The sequence below is a fragment of the Choloepus didactylus genome, chromosome 5 (assembly GCF_015220235.1).
Source record: "Choloepus didactylus isolate mChoDid1 chromosome 5, mChoDid1.pri, whole genome shotgun sequence".
In the NCBI taxonomy this organism is placed as follows: domain Eukaryota; kingdom Metazoa; phylum Chordata; class Mammalia; order Pilosa; family Megalonychidae; genus Choloepus; species Choloepus didactylus.
In genome coordinates, this window is record NC_051311.1 from 134,766,389 (window position 1) to 134,787,838 (window position 21,450).

At 37.9% G+C, this 21,450-nt stretch overlaps 1 protein-coding gene across 2 annotated transcripts in view; it reads right to left on the reverse strand.

Moving 5' to 3' along the window:
• Window positions 1–2,691: 2,691 nt before the first annotated feature.
• The window catches only part of C5H7orf31 (chromosome 5 C7orf31 homolog), a 99,235-nt gene continuing 80,476 nt past the window's right edge, over window positions 2,692–21,450 (reverse strand). For both annotated transcript variants that reach the window (XM_037837527.1, XM_037837526.1), the window contains 3 exons: window positions 6,979–7,153; window positions 6,596–6,687; window positions 2,692–3,878 (listed from right to left, as the gene is read on the reverse strand). In XM_037837527.1, the coding sequence (XP_037693455.1) occupies window positions 3,054–3,878; window positions 6,596–6,687; window positions 6,979–7,153 (1,092 nt within the window). In that variant the 3' untranslated portion in view covers window positions 2,692–3,053. The remainder of the gene's footprint in view (window positions 3,879–6,595; window positions 6,688–6,978; window positions 7,154–21,450) is intronic.

The window sequence follows — 21,450 nt, forward strand, 5'->3', positions numbered from 1 at the left end:
TTCTTGATATTGGCAATTCATGTCTTCTTTTTTTTTTTTTCAGTCTTGCTAGAGGTTTGTCAACTTTAGCAATCTTTTCAGAGAACCAGCTCTGTTTCATAGATTTTTCTCTATTGCTTTTTTTTTGTTTCCAATTTCATTTTTTTTTCTGCTTTTATCTTTATTTCCTACTTTCTGCTTGCCTTGAGCTTATTTTGCTCTTCACTTTCAAGGTTTTTGAAGCAAGAGATTTAATTATATCCCCTTTCTTGTAAGAGGTTATTTTCATTAGATGTAGTTTTCTGAGTTGACAGCTCTTTTCTTTCAGCAGTTGAAAAATATTTTGCCACTTCCTTCAGGCCTTCATATTCTTTATGACAAATCCACTTCCATTTGAACTTTTTTTTCTCTTATATGCAAGGTGTATTTCTCTACTTCCAAGATTTTTTCCTTTGTCTTTAGTTTTCAGAAGTTTAATTATGGGATGTCTTGCTTTGTTTGGGTTTATCCTGCATGGGTTTGTTTGTGTTTCTTGAATCTGTAGGTTTCTGACTCTTGCCAAATTTGGGAAGTTTTCAGCCATTATTTCTTTGAGTACTTTTTCAGCCCTGCCCCCTTCTCCTCTTCTTCCAGGACTCTAAAGATACAAATGTTACATCTTTCGTTATTGTCCCACAGGTCCCTGATCTGTAAGGATTGCCTCACCCTGCGGGCCTCTTGCTGAGTTTGGCCAATGGGAGGCACTGTAACCCTGGACTCTTCCCTTTTCCTGAAGGCACAGGAGTAGTAAGGCTTCTGGCTGTTGCTAGTCCCTTAGGTGCACTGCTATCCCTGGTAGGTTCCCATTACCCTGCCCACACCTTTGTAACTAGTCCCTTCATTAAACTCTCCTCAGTGAATTTCTCTGTGGTTCCTGCTAGGATCCTGATGGATACAATCACTTATCCCCCCAGTTTTCAGAACAGTAATCAGTCCTCAGCTATGCCTGGTAACCACCATGCCAGAAATCCTGTTTTTCTTCAGAAAACAAACCTCCAAGATTTGTTTTCTGCCAGGGTGAGAAAGGGCAGTTGCCTAGCACTGGGGAGTGGGGAGAGAATCCCAGCTTCCACCCAGTCCTGCTTATTTAGCAAACCCCTGCTCTCCATTTTGCTCCCAGACCCAGAGGCTCCTGGTGCTGAGTTCCTGAGCCTTTTGAGGATCCTATAGTGTAAATAAGGTTGTTTTTAAGCTTTTCTCACTGCCAGTTTAGGGTTTTAATGTCTTCAGCCTGTTAGGATCTACCTTTCATCCATCTACTTTCCAAAATGTTCCTGATGTCTCACCTCCTATTCCCCTTGATCTGGTTAGTTTATGCTTTTGTGTGTAGGATAAAACCAAATCAAAATACAATAACAAAAACACAAAACAAGAAAATCTGCAATAGTTTTAAAGTGTTTTTTGGAATGAGTGATATTAGATGTATAGAATCAATCACCCTCACCTGGCAGGTCCATAAAGTTTTCAACCTTGAGCTCTTGATGAGCATTGAATGATAATGCTGATCTTGCAATGAGCATTCATTGTCTCATACTTGGAGTGTAGGTATTCTGTCATCAAACAAGGCTGGGTTGATTCACTTTAACTAACCAGTGGTAGTAGGTGTAGGGCTAACATCCTCGTATAGGAGTTGAAGAGGACAACTAAGACAAATGTCTAAAGGGGAGGCTGTGTCGCCCCTGTATGGAGGTGGACAGAGCAAGCACCCACAGTCAGAACACAATTCTATGCCCCTGCACCTCAAAGGAAAATATGAAATTAAACTCCTAACTAAACTATACCTATAGTCTAATGATATGCTCTATGATAAAAGGTTCAAATTAGCTCGTCACCTAGAACATTCCCTATATACTTACATATTAAAAGATAGGGAGAACCCTGCTATCAAGTCATGTGATTGACTCTGTTGTGCCTCTTTTCTCCAATATTATTTTGTCATGTAACCTTTTACTTCCATACAACCTAAATCTCTTGGCATTAGTGTTGTATAGAATGCAGTTTGGGAAAAATTCCATAATTTTGGCTAAGGACAGCTTTAAAGATGATGTAAACAAATAACATGGTCATAAAACAACAACAACAAAAAACAAAAACCAAGCTTAAGAAATTTCAACAATGCAGTCTTAAGAAATTCTTCCTGAACTTTCCATGATGTTTACAATGTACTTTTCACATATTAAATGAGTTGACTTCCATATGGGAGTTCAGCTAAACTCTTGGTTGGACAACTTCCAAAAGTGATTTTTGGCTTTAGAATGACTGGTATTAAAGCATCTTTTCTTGCAACAAATAGAACTCACCAGTTACTAACTGAAGCCATTTTTAGAACTTCATAAAATCATTTTATCTGCATAAAAGAAATGGTTATGTTTCTCTTCTCTATGGGAAGGTTAAAGGGAAGGAAACATATCTGACTTGTGCATGCAAAGCATTTCGGGCTTTGTCTTTTCTGCTTATTTTGTCCACATGTTTATATAAAAGGACAGGGTCCACATATTTATTTTATTAAGGTAATATAGTTGTATTAAACCTCAATTAAATGAACATTTGAATTATGTCTTTTCCACCTAATGTTATTTTGTACAAATATTTACATAAAGGGACAGTGTTCACATATTTATTTTATTAACTACTATAGTTAGTATAGTTATCCCTCAATTATTGGGCATTTTTGTTTTTTTTTCAAATTTTCACTTTTGTGAAACAGTGATTACATAAACTTTGTTGAACACATTGCTTCTCCTGGCTTGGGAAAATTTCCTTGGAGTAGAATTTCGAGGTGAGATTAAAGACCACAAATTTCTGTAGTTCTAATATTTTATTGCTAAACTGTTAAATTTCTCAAGAAGTCAGAACATCACCTTTTCTGGGTTCCTCTGATCAAATCCTAACTTAAATGCCAGAAAACATAAACTTCATTAACAAGGTCAGTATGGCTTATTCTAGAAAACAGAATTCAGCAATAAGAAGGAAATTCTGTTATATTTTTTTCTTTTCTTGCAAGAAGCTAGGTTTTGAAGGGATGGATGAATATCTCAATTATAGAAATAATAGGAATTATGGCCACAGAATTGGTGTTTCCTCCCTGAATGCTCCTTATCCCTGAGGTCTTTATGGTCTTCTAGAATTGATTTATGGAAACGATTTCGTGCACCAGTTTTTGAAAAAGAATTCTTAAGCTCCAGCAAATTCGTGTGATGCTTGGCCACTCCAGCTCTAGGAATCCAGCTCAGAAGAGATTTTATTTCTTCATCATTTTCCATATTCAAGGCCAACTGATGTTCTTCTGGCTTATTGAAAAAATGTTTGAAAGTTAAATCTTCCTTGTCTTGTTTATTTTGTGAACTAAGAGGCTTACTAAGGCTAACAGAATTTTGATAAAGAGTATGTGGGTCATGCAAGGCAGATTTAAAATGCTCATACTGAATGTAATTGTTTGGTTTATAGTAGGATATAGGTTGGGGTTTTAATGACAGCTGTCTCCAGCACAAATCTTCTATCTTTTTAGTATCTGTAATTTTTGGATATGGTTTTATGTCATAAATGTTAGTCAGATCTTTTGTTGGGTAACAAGATGGTATTGTATAAGTAGATAGTAAGCTTTGTTCTTCCTTAATCTTGTCTTCAATTTTCTGGTTTTTAAGGGTTGTACTGGCCTGTGTGTTATCACTAAGTGCCATCATTTCTGTAGAACTGGGTATAAAGGTATGAAAAGTACACAAAACATTAGGGGTGCAATCTGGACAGGAAGGCATTTTTTGCTGGACAATAGCCTCCAGAGGACGTCGGTTCTGAATCAAACGGGCAATTCGTCCTTCCAAAGGTCTGGGGGGTTTGAGAACAGGATGGAATTTTTCTTGCTGTAGTGGTGGGATAAGAAGGAGAAAATTAATTAATTCATAAATCTGCATTATAAGGATGTTTCCACAATGGCAGGTCAAGACTCATACCCAGTTTCACTGTCTGAGTGCATATTGCAATGTTCTTTTCCTTTACCCTGCTGCTAATATAGAAAGGGCATGATTTTAATTTGGCTATAGAGAAGCTCTTCTACATAGGAACTCTTCGCTTTCAAACTTTCAAAGACATAAAACAATAACTGGAACACAACTTCTGCCCATCACTAAAAGATGGCATTAACAGTTATGTGCAGTTATTTAAATCTCAAAGACTTGATTAGGCCAATGGCTAAATCAGAGTGACTTTTGGAAATGGCAGAAAATGAGATTCCTGGGCCTGACCCTCTGAGATTGTGATTTAGAAGGTCTGCAATGGGACTGAGGAATCTGCATGTTAAACAAGCATCTCAGGTAACTCTAAGGCAGTTGATATGCTCACTAAGCTTTGAGAAACACTGTCTGAGGGAGTTTGTTGTATCTGGGCTTCTTTTTGAGGTGTTTTATAGATATTAACTCAATCATGTCTGGTAACTAACTGCAAACTCAGTGAGTGTATTCTGAATGCTATTAATGGATGTATGTCTGGTGGGGGAAGAGGGAAGGAGTTGACTGGGAAGGGGTAAGAGGGAACTTTCTGGAATGATGGTAATGTTCTACATTTTGATAGGAGTTTGGGTTACAAAGCAATACGCATTTGCCAAAACTCAGTGAGTGTGCACTTAAGATTTATACAATTTCAGTGAATGTAAAGTTTACCTTAAAAGAAAAAAACTGCACACAAACATTGGACTCTGGTTAATAATATGTATGCTGAAGTATTTAGGGGTGAAATATACTAATATCTGCAATTTACCCTGAAATGCATTAAATAATAAAGTGGACTGGTGGATGGATAGAGGGATGGAAAGATGGATAGATCATGTGTTAACACAAGTATAGTTGTTTATAGTAGAATCTAAGTTGTGGGTAAATGGTTGTTAACTGCAAAATTATTTCAACTTTTCAGTATGTTTGAAAATTTTTATACTAATATGTTGAAAAAACAGACACAGAACACAATGGACATATGACAATGATAGAACTGATAGCAGAGATAATTTAAAATGAAAGCGATGAAAAAATAATAATTGTACCTTAGACTTAGAAAAAAAAGAAAAGATTAAGGAACATTCTTTTGGAATCTGTTTGAAGTTGGAGGAGTTTCCATGGGACTGAATCATTAAGACTTTTGTTATAACCTTTAGCTAATCATGTTTGGGTAGATACTATGAAGGAAAGAATAAAAACCCAGCTCTTTGAAATGCTTTGTTAAATTAATCATAAAAAAAAAAAAAAAAAGAATAAGGCTTATCATGTCCTAATCTGATAGTGTCCCCTTTATTTACGAAGCAGATTTTGGTACTTGTATTTTATTCTATTACAACAAAATAATTCATACACATTTTTATTACCACTAAAACCTGTTTCTCCAGAATTCATTATTTATGTTTTAGTCAGAAACCAGCAAGATTCATTGAAACTTTCTTTTAAACTTTAATCTATTTTAGGTATATTTTATCTTATCATTAATAAATATTTAAGTGTTGATTTACTTGCACAATTGTTTCACCTAAAACATATTTGGCAAGCATACTTTGCATAACTGCACGTCTTTCTTTGTAAAAATGATAAAGCTGCTTCCTGAGTGGCTAGACCTTAGGGGGGTTAAATCTGTGGAAATCTGGGCAGTTTACTGAACACATATGACAATGTCAGAGCATACATATAATATTTTCTAGCCTTAGAGAATGCTTGTTGCAAGTCAAATGAAGAGTGAAAGCCCTTTAGTGAACGATAAAAAACAGTCTATGGAACTCCTTCTGGTTTTATGACTTTATATAACCTTAGAAAATACTGAATCTAATGTAGAATGAATGTTTTCACTCAATCTAAAAAAAAAACCTATATTGAAATAATATTACAGTTGATTTTTATGTGTCTTTCCATGATTTACGTTTCTGAAAATATTAGTTTTGTTTTGAAAACTTTGTAGTTTTAGAAGATAAACTTTAGGCACCATGTAAAACAATCTATATGCAAACCATTAGGTCATTTCATTTCATTTACATAATTAAGCCAACAGATTATAACTTCTGTTGCTAACAGGCTTGATCATTTATTTCTTTCAGGCCATTTCATATGATCAATTAAGAAATATCTATTGATATGTGCAGAGAATTTATTGGCTTTTGATTGTAATTCAGCCAACTCTCAATTATTGTGGATATCAGGAGGAAGCCTTTACTTCTTCAAAAGCAGTGGTGATGTTCAAGATTTACAGATATGTAAAGATTCAGGGAATTTATTAAAAATCTCATTAAATTCATAGTTTATACTTTTGGAAACCAATTCCTTTGTAATTATTTTAGCACCAGTAATATAGTGGAGAAATCTGTAAAAACAAGACTGTGAAGAGGAAAAGGCACCTTTCTTGTTCTTCCAAATAGAGGAGAAAGTGTATCTAAACCAATTTAAATCTGTTCAACATTAACTTCTGAAGTGAGTTAAATTTTCCCTTTGCTAGCTTGGCTTGGTCACCAATACTCATGCTGCAAGTAAAAAGTGGGCAAAGCAAGTAGGAGTCCAGCACCTGGATACATTCCCCCTAAAATAACTGAGAGTTGACTGCAATTACTTACAGGTTCTGGGTCAAATCCTATCTGTCCAGTTAACTCTGCTACCTCCTTTTCGTGGTAATCATCCAGTTCAAGGGGGTTCATGGGCCCCAGACCTTAATGGAAACATTATGTCTTATTATTTTGTAAGAGTAAATGAAGAATGGCACTTAAATTACCTTCTCTAGGAAAGCTTACCCATTCCCTTTGTAATATAATTAAAACCAATACAATGAAAACTAACCCTACTTCCCAGCCACCCATGGACAGAAACTTACACCCACCTTAATTTCTATTAGTGTTTACATTGAGAAACAGCAAAAATTATTAGAAGATGACAGCTTGCAATAGCATTCATCATATAGTCAAATTTTGTTACTTTTACTTATGTTAAAGTGAACTCATACCTGTATAATCATGAGTGTATGATGTGAGCCAGTGAGACCTCTCAAGGTTTCTTTGTATGTTGGCTTCTTTTAGAGAGTTAATAGGATCCCATGAATTTAAAGAAGTGTTAGGAGCGAAGGTTTTAGGAGGTTTTGGGTAGAATACTGGCTTGTTTTTCTCCACACATTTAGGAAACTAGAATATGAACATAAAGATTATTGCTATTAATGTCATCTAGTAGAATAAGTGCCTTTTCATTATCTCAGCAGAGAAGGGGGACAAAGGAAATTCTAGGCTGAAGTCAGATACTATTTCTTTTTTCATTAATTACTAGTATTCTGCCAATTGTAATCAAATTTAGAGTTGAACTCAGTATTTTATTTTAAAAAAATGGTGATGTTGTTTCCAAAAGTCTTTTTCCTTAGTGAGGAGTTTGATAATGTACATTGGAGAAATGATCCTGGAAACTTTCTACCACCAGTGAAATTTTATTAGAGATACAAAGGGCTCCAACATGATACTTTGGCTAAGTTTAGCTAAAATTGAGTGCCTCCTCCTTCTCCTTCCCTGCCTGAAATGACAGTATTTGAGGTATTTTATGAATTTCTGATGAAGGTTATGTCACTCACATTCAAATAAAAATTTCTGTTCTGCAGACATGATTGCTTACTATGGTGTTTTTTTTTTTTTTTTTTTTTTTTTAATCATCATTTTATTGAGATATATTCACATACCACGCAGTCATACAAAAGAAATTGTACTTTCGATTGTTTACAGTACCATTACATAGTTGTACATTCATCACCTAAATCAATCCCTGACACCTTCATTAGCACACACACAAAAATAACAAGAATAATAATTAGAGTGAAAAAGAGCAATTGAAGTAAAAAAGAACACTAGGTACCTTTGTCTGTTTGTTTGCTTCCCCTACTTTTCTACACGTCGATCCATAAACTAGACAAAGTGGAGTTTGGTCCTTATGGCATTCCCAATCCCACTGTCACCCCTCATAAGCTACATTTTTATACAACTGTCTTCGAGATTCATGGGTTCTGGGTTGTAGTTTAATAGTTTCAGGTATCCACCACCAGCTACCCCAATTCTTTAGAACCTAAAAAAGGTTGTCTAAAGTGTGCGTAAGAGTGCCCACCAGAGTGATCTCTCGGCTCGTTTTGGAATCTCTCTGCCACTGAAGCTTATTTCATTTCCTTTCACATCCCCCTTTTGGTCAAGAAGATGTTCTCCATCCCACGATGCCGGGTCTACATTCCTCCCCGGGAGTCATATTCCACGTTGCCAGGGAGATTCACTTCCCTGGGTGTCTGATCCCACGTAGGGGGGAGGGCAGTGATTTCACCTTTCAAGTTGGCTTAGCCAGAGAGAGAGGGCCACATCTGAGCAACAAAGAGGCATTCAGGAGGAGACTCTTAGGCACAAATACAGGGAGGCCTAGCCTCTCCTTTGCAGCAACCGTCTTCCCAAGGGTAAAACTTATGGTAGAGGGCTCAACCCATCAAACCACCAGTCCCCTATGTCTGTGGTCATGTTAGCAACCATGGAGGTGGGGTAGGCGAATACCCCTGCATTCTCCACAGGCTCCTCAAGGGGGCACTACATCGTTTTTTTTTTTTTTTTTTTTTTTTTTTCCTTGTTTGTCTTTTTTCTTTTTTCTTTTTTTTTTTAACTTTCCCTTCTTTTTTCAAATCAACTGTATGAAAAAAAAAGTTAAAAAGAAAACAAACATACAATAAAAGAACATTTCAAAGAGACCATAGCAAGGGAGTAAGAAAAAGACAACTAACCTAAGATAACTGCTTAACTTCCAACATGTTCCTACTTTACCCCAAGAAAGTTACATACTATAGCAACATTTCAGTGAACTTGTTCCTACTACATCCATCAGAAATTAACAGACCATAGTCATTTCTGGGCATCCCCAGAACGTTAAATAGCTTATCTGTTCTTCTTGGATTATTGTTCCCCCTTCCTTAATTGCTCTCTACTGCTAGTTCCCCTACATTCTACATTATAAACCATTTGTTTTACATTTTTCAAAGTTCACATTAGTGGTAGCATATAATATTTCTCTTTTTGTGCCTGGTTTATTTCACTCAGCATTATGTCTTCAAGGTTCATCCATGTTGTCATATGTTTCACCAGATCGTTCCTTCTTACTGCCGCGTAGTATTCCATCGTGTGTATATACCACATTTTATTTATCCACTCATCTGTTGATGGACATTTGGGTTGTTTCCATCTCTTGGCAATTGTGAATAATGCTGCTATGAACATTGGCGTGCAGATATCTGTTCGTGTCACTGCTTTCCGATCTTCCGGGTATATCCCGAGAAGTGCAATCGCTGGATCGAATGGTAGCTCTATCTCTAGTTTTCTAAGGAACTGCCAGACTGACTTCCAGAGTGGCTGAACCATTATACAGTCCCACCAACAATGAATAAGAGTTCCAATTTCTCCACATCCCCTCCAGCATTTGTAGTTTCCTGTTTGTTTAATGGCAGCCATTCTAACCGGTGTTAGATGGTATCTCATTGTGGTCTTAATTTGCATCTCTCTAATAGCTAGTGAAGCTGAACATTTTTTCATGTGTTTCTTGGCCATTTGTATTTCCTCTTCAGAGAACTGTCTTTTCATATCTTTTGCCCATTTTATAATTGGGCTGTCTGTACTATTGTCATTGAGTTGTAGGATTTCTTTGTATATGCAAGATATCAGTCTTTTGTCAGATACATGGTTTCCAAAAATTTTTTCCCATTGAGTTGGCTGCCTCTTTACCTTTTTGAGAAATTCCTTTGAGGTGCAGAAACTTCTAAGCTTGAGGAGTTCCCATTTATCTATTTTCTCTTTTGTTGCTTGTGCTTTGGGTGTAAAGTCTAGGAAGTGGCCTCCTAATACAAGGTCTTGAAGATGTTTTCCTACATTATCTTCTAGGAGTTTAATGGTACTTTCTTTTATATTGAGATCTTTGGTCCATTTTGAGTTAATTTTTGTGTAGGGGGTGAGGTAGGGGTCCTCTTTCATTCTTTTGGATATGGATATCCAACTCTCCCAGCCCCATTTGTTGAAAAGACCATTATGGCTCAGTTCGGTGACTTTGGGGGCCTTATCAAAGATCAGTCGGCCATAGATCTGAGGGTCTATCTCTGAATTCTCAATTCGATTCCATTGATCTATATGTCTATCTTTGTGCCAGTACCATGCTGTTTTGGCAACTGTGGCTTTATAATAAGCTTCAAAGTCAGGGAGTGTAAGTCCTCCCACTTCGTTTTTCTTTTTTAAAGTGTCTTTAGCAATTCGAGGCATCTTCCCTTTCCAAATAAATTTGATAACTAGCTTTTCCAAGTCTGCAAAGTAGGTTGTTGGAATTTTGATTGGGATTGCATTGAATCTGTAGATGAGTTTGGGTAGAATTGACATCTTAATGACATTTAGCCTTCCTATCCATGAACATGGAATATTTTTCCATCTTTTAAGGTCCCCTTCTATTTCTTTTAGTAGAGTTATGTAGTTTTCTTTGTATAGGTCTTTTACATCTTTGGTTAAGTTGATTCCTAGGTACTTGATTTTTTTAGTTGCTATTGAAAATGGTATCTTTTTCTTGAGTGTCTCTTCAGTTTGTTCATTTCTAGCATATAGAAACATTACTGACTTATGTGCATTAATCTTGTATCCCGCTACTTTGCTAAATTTGTTTATTAGCTCTAGTAGGTGTATCGTTGATTTCTCAGGGTTTTCTAGATATAAGATCATATCATCTGCAAACAATGACAGTTTTACTTCTTCTTTTCCAATTTGGATGCCTTTTATTTCTTTGTCTTGCCGGATTGCCCTGGCTAGCACTTCCAGCACAATGTTGAATAACAGTGGTGACAGCGGGCATCCTTGTCTTGTTCCTGATCTTAGAGGGAAGGCTTTCAGTCTCTCACCATTGAGTACTATGCTGGCTGTGGGTTTTTCATATATGCTCTTTATCATGTTGAGGAAGTTTCCTTCAATTCCTACCTTTTGAAGTGTTTTTATCAAAAACGGATGTTGGATTTTGTCAAATGCTTTTTCAGCATCTATTGAGATGATCAATTGATTTTTCCCTTTCGAGTTTTTAATGTGTTGTAATACATTGATTGTTTTTCTTATGTTGAACCATCCTTGCATGCCTGGAATGAACCCCACTTGGTCATGGTGTATGATTTTTTTAATGTGTCTTTGGATTCGATTTGCAAGTATTTTGTTGAGGATTTTTGCATCTATATTCATTAGGGAGATTGGCCGGTAGTTTTCCTTTTTTGTAGCATCTTTGCCTGGTTTTGGTATTAGATTGATGTTAGCTTCATAAAATGAGTTAGGTAGTGTTCCATTTTTTTCAATGTTTTGAAAGAGTTTGAGTAAGATTGGTGTCAGTTCTTTCTGGAAAGTTTGGTAGAATTCCCCTGTGAAGCCATCTGGCCCTGGGCATTTATTTGTGGGAAGATTTTTGATGACTGATTGGATCTCTTTGCTTGTGATGGGTTGGTTGAGGTCTTCTATTTCTTCTCTGGTCAGTCTAGGTTGTTCATATGTTTCCAGGAAATTGTCCATTTCTTCTACATTATCCAGTTTGTTGCCATACAGTTGTTCATAATATCCTCTTATAATTTTTTTAATTTCTTCAGGATCTGCAGTTATGTCACCTTTTTCATTCATTATTTTGTTTATATGGGTCTTCTCTCTTTTTGATTTTGTCAGTCTAGCTAGGGGCTTGTCAATCTTGTTGATCTTCTCAAAGAACCAACTTTTGGTGATATTTATCCTCTCTATTGTTTTTTTTGTTCTCTATGTCATTTATTTCTGCTTTAATCCTTGTTATTTCTTTTCTTGTACTTGGTTTAGGATTGGTTTGCTGTTCATTTTCTAGCTTCTTCAGTTGATCCATTAGTTCTTTGATTTTGGCTCTTTCTTCCTTTTAATATATGCGTTTAGTGCTATAAATTTCCCCCTTAGCACTGCTTTTGCTGCATCCCATAGGTTTTGGTATGTTGTGTTCTCATTTTCATTCGTCTCTATATATTTAGCAATTTCTCTTGCTATTTCTTCTTTAACCCACTGATTGTTTAGGAGTGTGTTGTTTAACCTCCAGGTATTTGTGAATTTTCTAAGTCTCTGATGGTTATTGACTTCTAATTGTATTCCATTGTGGTCAGAGAATGTGCTTTGAATAATTTCAATCTTTTTAAATTTATTGAGGCTTGTTTTATGTCCCAGCATATGATCTATTCTGGAGAAAGTTCCGTGAGCACTAGAAAAGTATGTGTATCCTGGTGATTTGGGATGTAATGTCCTGTAGATGTCTGTTAAATCTAATTCATTTATCAGATTGTTTAGGTTTTCAATTTCCTTATTGGTCTTCTGTCTGGTTGATCTATCTATAGGAGAGAGTGATGTGTTGAAGTCTCCCACAATTATTGTGGAAACATCAATTGCTTCCTTTAGTTTTGCCAATGTTTCTCTCATGTATTTTGTGGCACCTTGATTGGGTGCATAGACATTTACGATTGTTATTTCTTCTTGCTGAATTGCCCCTTTTATTAGTATGTAGTGGCCTTCTTTGTCTCTCAAAACATCCCTGCATTTGAAGTCTATTTTATCTGAGATTAATATTGCTACACCTGCTTTCTTTTGGCTGTAGCTTGCATGAAATATTTTTTTCCATCCTTTCACTTTCAGTTTCTTTGTGTCCCTGTGTCTAAGATGAGTCTCTTGTATGCAACATATTGATGGTTCATTTTTTTTGATCCATTCTGCGAATCTATATCTTTTAATTGGGGAGTTTAATCCATTTACATTCAACGTTAAAACCGTGAAGGCATTTCTTGAATCGGCCATCTTATCCTTTGGATTATGTTTGCCATATTTTTCCCTCTCTCTATTAATATCCTTTATTGTACCCATACCGAATCTCTTTAGTACTGAACCTTTCTCCAAGTCTCTCTGTCCTGTCTTTGTTTCTCTGTCTGTAGGGCTCCCTTTAGTATCTCCAGTAGGGCAGGTCTCTTGTTAGCAAATTCTCTCAGCATTTCTTTGTCTGTGAAAAATTTAAGCTCTCCCTCAAATTTGAAGGAGAGCTTTGCTGGATAAAGTATTCTTGGCTGGAAATTCCTCTCACTCAGAATTTTAAATATATCGTGCCAATGCCTTCTCGCCTCCATGGTGGCTGCTGAGTAGTCACTACTTAGTCTTATGCTGTTTCCTTTGTATGTGGTGAATTGCTTTTCTCTTGCTGCTTTCAGAACTTGCTCCTTCTCTTCTATGTTTGACAGTGTGATCAGTATATGTCTCGGAGTGGGTTTTTTTGGATTTATTCTATTTGGAGTTCGCTGAGCATTTATGATTTGTGTATTTATGTTGTTTAGAAGATTTGGGAAGTTTTCCCCAACAATTTCTTTGAATACTCTTCCTAGACCTTTACCCTTTTCTTCCCCTTCTGGGACACCAATGAGTCTTATATTCGGACGTTTCATATTATCTATCATATCCCTGAGGTCCATTTCGAGTTTTTCAATTTTTTTCCCCATTCTTTCTTTTATGTTTTCATTTTCCATTCTGTCATCTTCCAGGTCACTGATTCGTTGTTCAACTTCCTCTAGTCTTGTACTATGAGTGTCCAGAATCTTTTTAATTTGGTCAACAGTTTCTTTAATTTCCATAAGATCATCCATTTTTTTATTTAGTCTTGCAATGTCTTCTTTATGCTCTTCTAGGGTCTTCTTGATTTCCTTCATATCCCGTACTAGGGTCTCATTGTTCATCTTTAGTTCTTTGAGTAGCTGCTCTAGGTGTGTCTCTTCTGGTCTTTTGATTTGGGTGCTTGGGCTTGGGTTATCCATATCGTCTGGTTTTTTCATATGCTTTATAATTTTCTGTTGTTTTTGGCCTCGTGGCATTTGCTGACCTTGATAGGGTTCTTTTAGGGTTTGTAGACCAGTTGAAGTCCTTATCTCTAATTTATCAGATCTACAGCTTCGTGGAGTACACTTTCTCTAGCTAACCAGCAGGTGGCGTCCACGAGCCACCTGTTCTCCACAAGCCAGATCTCCCCTGCTTAGCCTTTTTGGTGAGTGGGGGAGTGAGTCTTGTGGGGCCCAATTGGTGTCCCAAGCTTGCGTGTGTAGTTGGTGTTGCCTGCCCTGTATGTGGGGCGTGTTTCTGGGCAGTCGGGGAGGGGGGGTGGCCCTAACAATCAAATCTCCCTGATGATCCTAGAGTTTTAAAGCTACTGCAATAGTCTAATCCTTCAGTTCAGTCCTGCCACAGTTTGTCTCTGCCACTGACCCACAAGTCTTTGGTATTGGCGTATGGCTCCTGAGACTTGCAAGTGGGCCCCTCTTCCAGGCTGTGCACCCCGGGTCCTCTGTTGAGGGATGACTGTGCTATGTCGCAGGTGAGTGCCGTCCCCCCAGGGCAGTTCTGGGCTGCTGGGCTGTGTTGTGAGGCTCCCAGTCTGCTCAAATGATGGCTGAATGGGGCTCTGTTAATTCACACTGCTCCCCCTTCCCAGCTCTGGGACATTCAGCTGAGGTTGCAGGGAAGGCTAATGTCCACGCCCAGTTTTGTAGTGTGTGCCTGTTATTTGAAGCACTTCCGTCACACTGGGTTGTCTGGGGCAGCTCTGGGCTATGGGGCTGGCGATGGGCAGGAGTGTTTCCTGTCCACCAGGATGGTGGCTGTGAGCGGACACCCCCCTTTTCTTGGGAAGTTGTGTTGTTTAGTGAATTTTCTCAGCCACTGGATTATTGCCTTTTGTCTCAGAGCTCTCTTAGTTCTGCTCTTGACTTGACGTGCCCAAATTTGAATTCTTTGAAGCTTTCTGTATTGAGCTTCTTAGAGTAATTGTTTTAGAAAAAGCAAAAAGGATTTAAAAAAAAAAAACAAAAAAAAAAAAAACAAAAAAACAAAAAACGGCCCTCCTCAGAGATCTAATGGGTTATTGAAATGCTAATAGACAAAGCAACCAGGGCCATTAAGGAAAGGTGCCCAGGGCAGAGAGATCAGCCTTGCTTCGGGATTTGCATATGCGCCTCAAGGCCTGATCTCCGCCCTTCCCCTTTCTGTGTTCACCAGAACTCCAAAAATCCTCTGCTTTTATTTTGGAGTTTTTCGTGTTGTTTTTTTTCTATGCCTGTCTCCTCTCTGCTGGGCTGGCTGCTCTCAGAGTCTCTGGTGTCTGGCCTCAGTCTATCTATGGTTGGAGTTTGAATCAGTAGAATGAGTTTCCGGTAAGAGCAGCCACTGCAATTCTCCCTTCTCCTTCCTGGAGCTGACAGCCCCTCCTCCCCCGGGACTGAGCCTGGCAGGGAGGGGCGCGGGTCCCCTGGCCGCAAAAACTTACAGATTTCGCTGATCTCAGCAGTTCCACGTTTTCATGAGTGTTGTATGAAGTATGCCCAAAGACAGATTGCTCTGTGGTGTCCAGTCCACGCAGTTCCTGGCTTTTTACCTACTTTCCTGGAGGAGTAACTAAAACATACAGCTCACCAGTCTGCCATCTTGCCCCGCCCCCCACTATGGTGTTTTATTTTGTATTTTTAAAAGAGTTACATATGTAAACGTGAATAAATGAATGAGTTTCATCACAGTCATTTTGGTTTTTTGGTTTTCTCAGACTGATAGTACTAAATAAATATTTACTGAGCATCTATTTCATGCAAGGTAGAGGCAGGAAATAAGGATGGATCAGAAACAAATCCTGCCATCCAGTAGGGGAGATAAAGCATGAACACAAATGCTTACAGGATGAAAAGTAACTCTTTGCTATAAAAGAGGGTTAAGATAAATTATTTGGAAGTTCAGAGGAGGGAGAGATTTATTTCAGCTGAACAAGGAAAGAGGATGGGGGGTGGGAGAGAGGGAGGAGACAAGAGGCCATGTTATGTCAATGTCATACCACAAAAACTAGGCCTTGAGTCACATGCAGAGATGGGGAGGCCAAGGGCACAGAAGGAAGAGAGGTATAGATGATAAAATGTGGAATTAACATTCCTTGAACACTATGCCACTTGTTGCCCTCAGAGTCAGGCCTACCTTTAACATCTGCAGGGCAAGAGTAAAAAAGAAGCTCACATTCCATTTGTCTAACTGGTTAAAGTTATAAACACAGCAAACTGTTAAATAAAATATGTTCCATCTTCCAACCTTAACAAAATACCTTCATAGCAACCTGGAAGACCAGGTGCAAATTTATACTCTTGGACTACCCCAAGTTCTGCCCTGGAACATGGTGACATGGGTTGAGTCAGTCGCCGACCCCTGGCCTAGGCACCTTTCCCTGTCATTTCTTGCTATCCTCAGATTCATTCCAAACTTTGAGGCGCCTTACATATATGAGGGTACCCTAGCCCTCAAGTTTGATCTCTATCTACCAATCATCCTCTGCCCCTGCCACTCCTTTGACTTAGAGATATGCCCTGTTTTGGCAGCACTGTCTGCTTTGGGAGGATGGACCTGGGGAAGAGACCCTACGAAGGTTCTGGAGACCCCATTTGGCTCCAGATCTATACATTCTCTTGGCATCCACAAACCCTCTGCTTCATTGGGAGGGATGAAGCCAGAGAAGGGGCCAGAGCTGGGTCCTCTAAAGTGTGGGGCCCTCGCTTTGGAGTGCTGCTAATGCAACCCAGTTGGAATGATCCCTATTTTATATAGATATAGAGTACTCTGGGTTAAAAGCACTTGGAAATCTATCTCAAGAAATATCAAATAACACCCCTATAAAACTTCACCAAATACGTGACTTACTTACTCAGGACTAAGAAAGCTCTCTTTGTTCTCCTAATCTTTAACACAATTTGCAAAGTCAGTGTACTTGGAAATAAGAAGGATTTTCTTCACATATTGTTCTGAGGGGCTGGATTAATCTTGTGTCTTAAACTGGCTGAAATAATATCAGTGACCTCCTGAAATACAACCAAGGATGCAAGAGAGACAACAGAGATGTGAAATTTTACTATAGTGTATGTAGTGTTGGAGAGGAGTTAGAGTCAGGAGACATTTGAGAGTGGGGAGCTGGAGAATTTTCATTATGTTAAGGTGATATTATTCTGAGAGGATAGTGAGAAAGAGGCTTGCAGTCATCATTCACGCAGTAGGTATTTATTGGTTAAATATATTATGCACAGGATAGAGTTGTATCTGATATGGAAGGTAGGTACAAGGCAGGAGGGAATTCCCAATCCTGAGATATTAGTGTCTAGGCAGACACTCCAGTCTTCAAAGAGCAATGTCAGTGGTTCGAATTTGGAATACATTTTCAGAAGGAGTAGTGCTGTATAAATTGTGGTTACATTCCCAAACAGCCCTTAAAGACTAAGTAACTCATAACTGATTTGTAAACATTTATGGAACACCTATTACTACATGCAAGGTTCTGGGGGCCTTGTGCTAGGCATCAAAACTCCATGAACTGATGAAATAAATAATGTGCTGTAATTCATTAAATAAAACAAAAAATTAAATACAGCTTGTTTTGTTTTAATCTTGAATGGAGGGGCTTAAACAAGGATCAATAGGAGAAACAAGAGAAGGTGTGTTGTGTCCTTTGGAGGGACCTTAGCATTTGGGACATAGGGTCATTAGTTGGGTCACATTTCACTTAGAATTCTGTTGTATCATCAGCACCATTTTAACTTTTAGAAGTCATGATTAGGAGCTTTGTGCATTTACATATAGAATGAATATATATATATAGAGAAAACCAGTAAGAGACTTGCAGAGAGAATTTTCTTTGGTATATAGTCAGGAGAGATGATTAAAGGGAGAAGATGCACAAGAAGGAGAGAAAGGCTGCCCGAGATAGAAAGAAGGAAACAGGGAGGGTGCAAAGCAGGACATGGGAAGTCTGGGTGGTAGGGAAGAGAGAGAAGGCCAGTCTGTTTCCCATTCTGGATACCTGGGCTGTTGTTGGGGGTGAAGAGGTGGAAGGGTAGGGTTCAGGGTGGTGGTGGTGATGGAGAGGTGATTTGATAAGACGGCACTTTTCTAAAGGAGAGGTCTGTGTGCTCGCCAAATTCATTATGGTTATATGGAGATGAGTGTGGATTATGGGTGCTCTCTTGAAGAAATAGAACTCTCCCAGGAATGAACAATGTATCTTTGGAAGAGAGATGAGCATCTTTATATTGGAGGGATGGCAGATGATTAAAGAAGAAAAACCGAACTCACTCTTGAGTGAGCCAAGTCTCTTTTCAAGGGTAATCAAGTGTCTGCCCAAATATTTTGGTTTAAGGAAAAACGGGTTGAAATGAACATTGTGTTAATAAGTAGCCTCCGCTAAGCTTTGAAAACAGTTTTGTTAAAACATTTCAAATAGTCCAAGGTTAGAGAGGTTTATGGTATTTGACCTTTTTGATTATACCTCATATTATTAAAAAGATGATTAAAAGGTGGTTTTCATTATAAAGAATATTTTTGTATTGCAGAAGCTAAGACCAGATGCTCAAGTTCTTCAGAAAAAGAAAAAAGTCTTGGGCCACTTGAACAAGTAATGACAAAAACAGCCAAGAAGAACCAAATATTACAACCTATTTATGTTCACCAATTGTAAAAGGAAAAGGAATCCTGATTGGCTTGGCAATGTTCTGTAAATGGCCAGTGAGAAGAGAAGGCTGAGGGAAGACAGTGGTAGCAGGAGAGGCCCTGGTTAGAGTGAGGCCAAGTACAAAGATCAGCAAGGGCTCTGGTGGGGAAAACTGGGCCAGGCCAAAGAGACAAAAGGTAGGGCAGCTCTAGGGTCTGGGGGAAAAAGACACCTAGATTTCTGTACTTTGTGAAGGTACAGGCTTAATACACATGAAATGTGAAAGGAGAAGGGCAAAGTGACATTTAAAATACTCTGCCAGAGTCCCAGCACTTACTTTTTTAAAAGCTAAACCCTGTTGTTTAGAACATTCTCCTTTTCAAGGCTACCCATTTTTTAATGTTACTAGATCAATGAAAGATTATAATCATTGGGATAATAATATGGCAGTTAACAGGTATCATGAGCTTATGGTGTACTATGTACTAACATGAGTGCTGTGTGCTTTTATATGCTTTGCATTCTTAAGCCAACCTTCTCAGGTAGGTTTTTTTAATTACCCCTGTGTTATCTACGAGGAAACTGATGGATAAAATATGTTGCCCAAGGTCAAAGAGCTGATAAGTTTTGGAGCCAAGAGCTGAGCCACTATAAAATTCACACTCTACCGATATGCTATGCATATTTTCTTATTAGCTTATTTGGAAAATGCTAAAATATGGCTTATGGAGTTTTCTCTTTTGCAGCTACATGACACAATTTTAGAACTACCTCTCAGGTTGTCAGTATCTCTCCTTTGTCCCCTCCACCAAGCGCAGGGTAGAGTAAAAGGAGAGAGAAGGTGTAAGTCCATAAAAATAAGTTACAAGTTCTACAACAAATCATTCTTGCCATGGGTCCCATCCTCAGAGAATGATTTAATTGATCTGGGATACAGCCTGGGCATTGAGGTTTCTAAAAGACCCCTAGGAGATTCTAATGGGCAGCTAAAGTTAAGATTGAAAGCCACTAATTAGCAGCAGGAAAATGGTAATGCTAAGCAGGGGTTTATAGAAACAAGGGCAACAAAAGCTGGACTGTAGAAAGTAGAGATCTTTCAGATTATAGTGGTCAAAGGGAATGTTTTTATAGAACTAAGATCTCTTTCAACAAATAGGCATCATGGGAATAAGATATATTGAATATAAGTTTTTATAAATGTCCATTCAAATTTGAGTGAGCACTCTCTTGCACTGCAGGTGGGAGTATAAACTGATAGAACCTTTGTGAAGTGCAATGAATCCAAATTACAAAATTACCCTTTAACTCAGCAATTTCACTTGTAAGATTTTATTCTACATACATACATCCACTATGTATCAAATGACTGGCATGAACAAGGATATTATCTGTAATATACTTTCTGTAATAGCAAAAAAGCAGAAACAATTTAAATGTCCATCAATAAGGTATTCATCAAAAAGAAAGCTAATCTATATAATGAAATACTATGCAGCTCTAATATCAAAGGAATGTTATCGAATCAGAAGATGGAATGACGTCTAAGATACATGTCAAAGCAAAAAGGAAATGTATAGAGCAATATGTAAGGAAAGAAACAACTTGTCTATGCATCGTAAATCTTTGGAAGGATACACAAGAAACTGGTTCTGGTGGTTAATTCTGTGAGGGAAACTAGGTGGCCAAAACAAAGGCAAGGAAGGAAGACTTAATTTTTACTATATAATTTTTTGTACAGCTTCTGAATTTTTACACCATGTGCTTATATTACCTATTCAACAACCCCCTCCAAAAAAAAAAAAAAAAAAAAAAAAAAAGGCAAAATGCAACAGCATTTTTTTTTTTTTTGGAAAAAAAGAAACCACTATTCATAATGTAATTTCAAATAGACGAACACACTGGCAGTTTTTTTAAATGAAGATTTAGGGTTGTCCCTGAGGCTTTTACAGCATAGACTATGCATATTGGGGGATATTTATGTTCCTGGATGGAATTCTTGGTGTGTGTACCTTGAATGGAAAGGAGCAATTTTTTCCTCTTTTATTTTCATAATCCTCATTCCTCTCTTTTAGCTTTATGGAATCATGAAGCCATTAGGCATTGAAACTGCTAAAGATCATATAGTTTAGGATTTCTGCTTTCGGCCAAAATTTAGTTACAAGAACCAGATTTACCCTCTTACCTTAAACAACTAGAACAGTGGACAAAATGTAACATACAAGGATTTTCAGATACCAGTCAACAGGCAGCCCAAACTCAGACCCCTGAGAAAAGAAACAAGGGGAGCTCTCTGCACCCACTTACTGCCTAAAGGCAGCTTCCAGTCTGCAGTGTACAGAGGGCAAACTCAGACAGAGCTGGGTGGACTCGCTGAGTGGAGTAGACAGAGTTTGTGATGGCCAAGGTGTTGAGAAATTGCGGTAAAGTACTGGAAAGAGGGAGTTACACAGAGAGTGAGCTTCAGTGACCTGCTGAGATGTCCCTGAAGTCTTTGAGTTCTGATCAGTGACCAGAGCACAGTATCATGTCATCTAACATACATGCACTTATGGTCTCGGGGGAAAAAAAAGAATAAGCCTAAAGAAAATCATACCAAGGCTCATTATAATCAAATTACCAAAAACCAATGATACAGACAAAATCTTAGAAACACCCAGAGAAAAAAAAGAACACATATGTACAAATAAAAGAATAAAAGTAACTTTTTGTTAGAAACTATGCAAGCTAGAAGACAGTGAAGAGACATGTTTAAAATTCTGAAAGCAAAAAAAACAAAAAAACAAAAAAACAACAACAATAACAACAAAAACCTGCCAATCTAGAATTCTTACCTAGGAAAAAAAGAACCTTTGAAAACAAAAGCAAAATACTTTTTTCATATAAACAAAAATGGAGAAAATCCATTGCCAACAGACCAACAGTAACT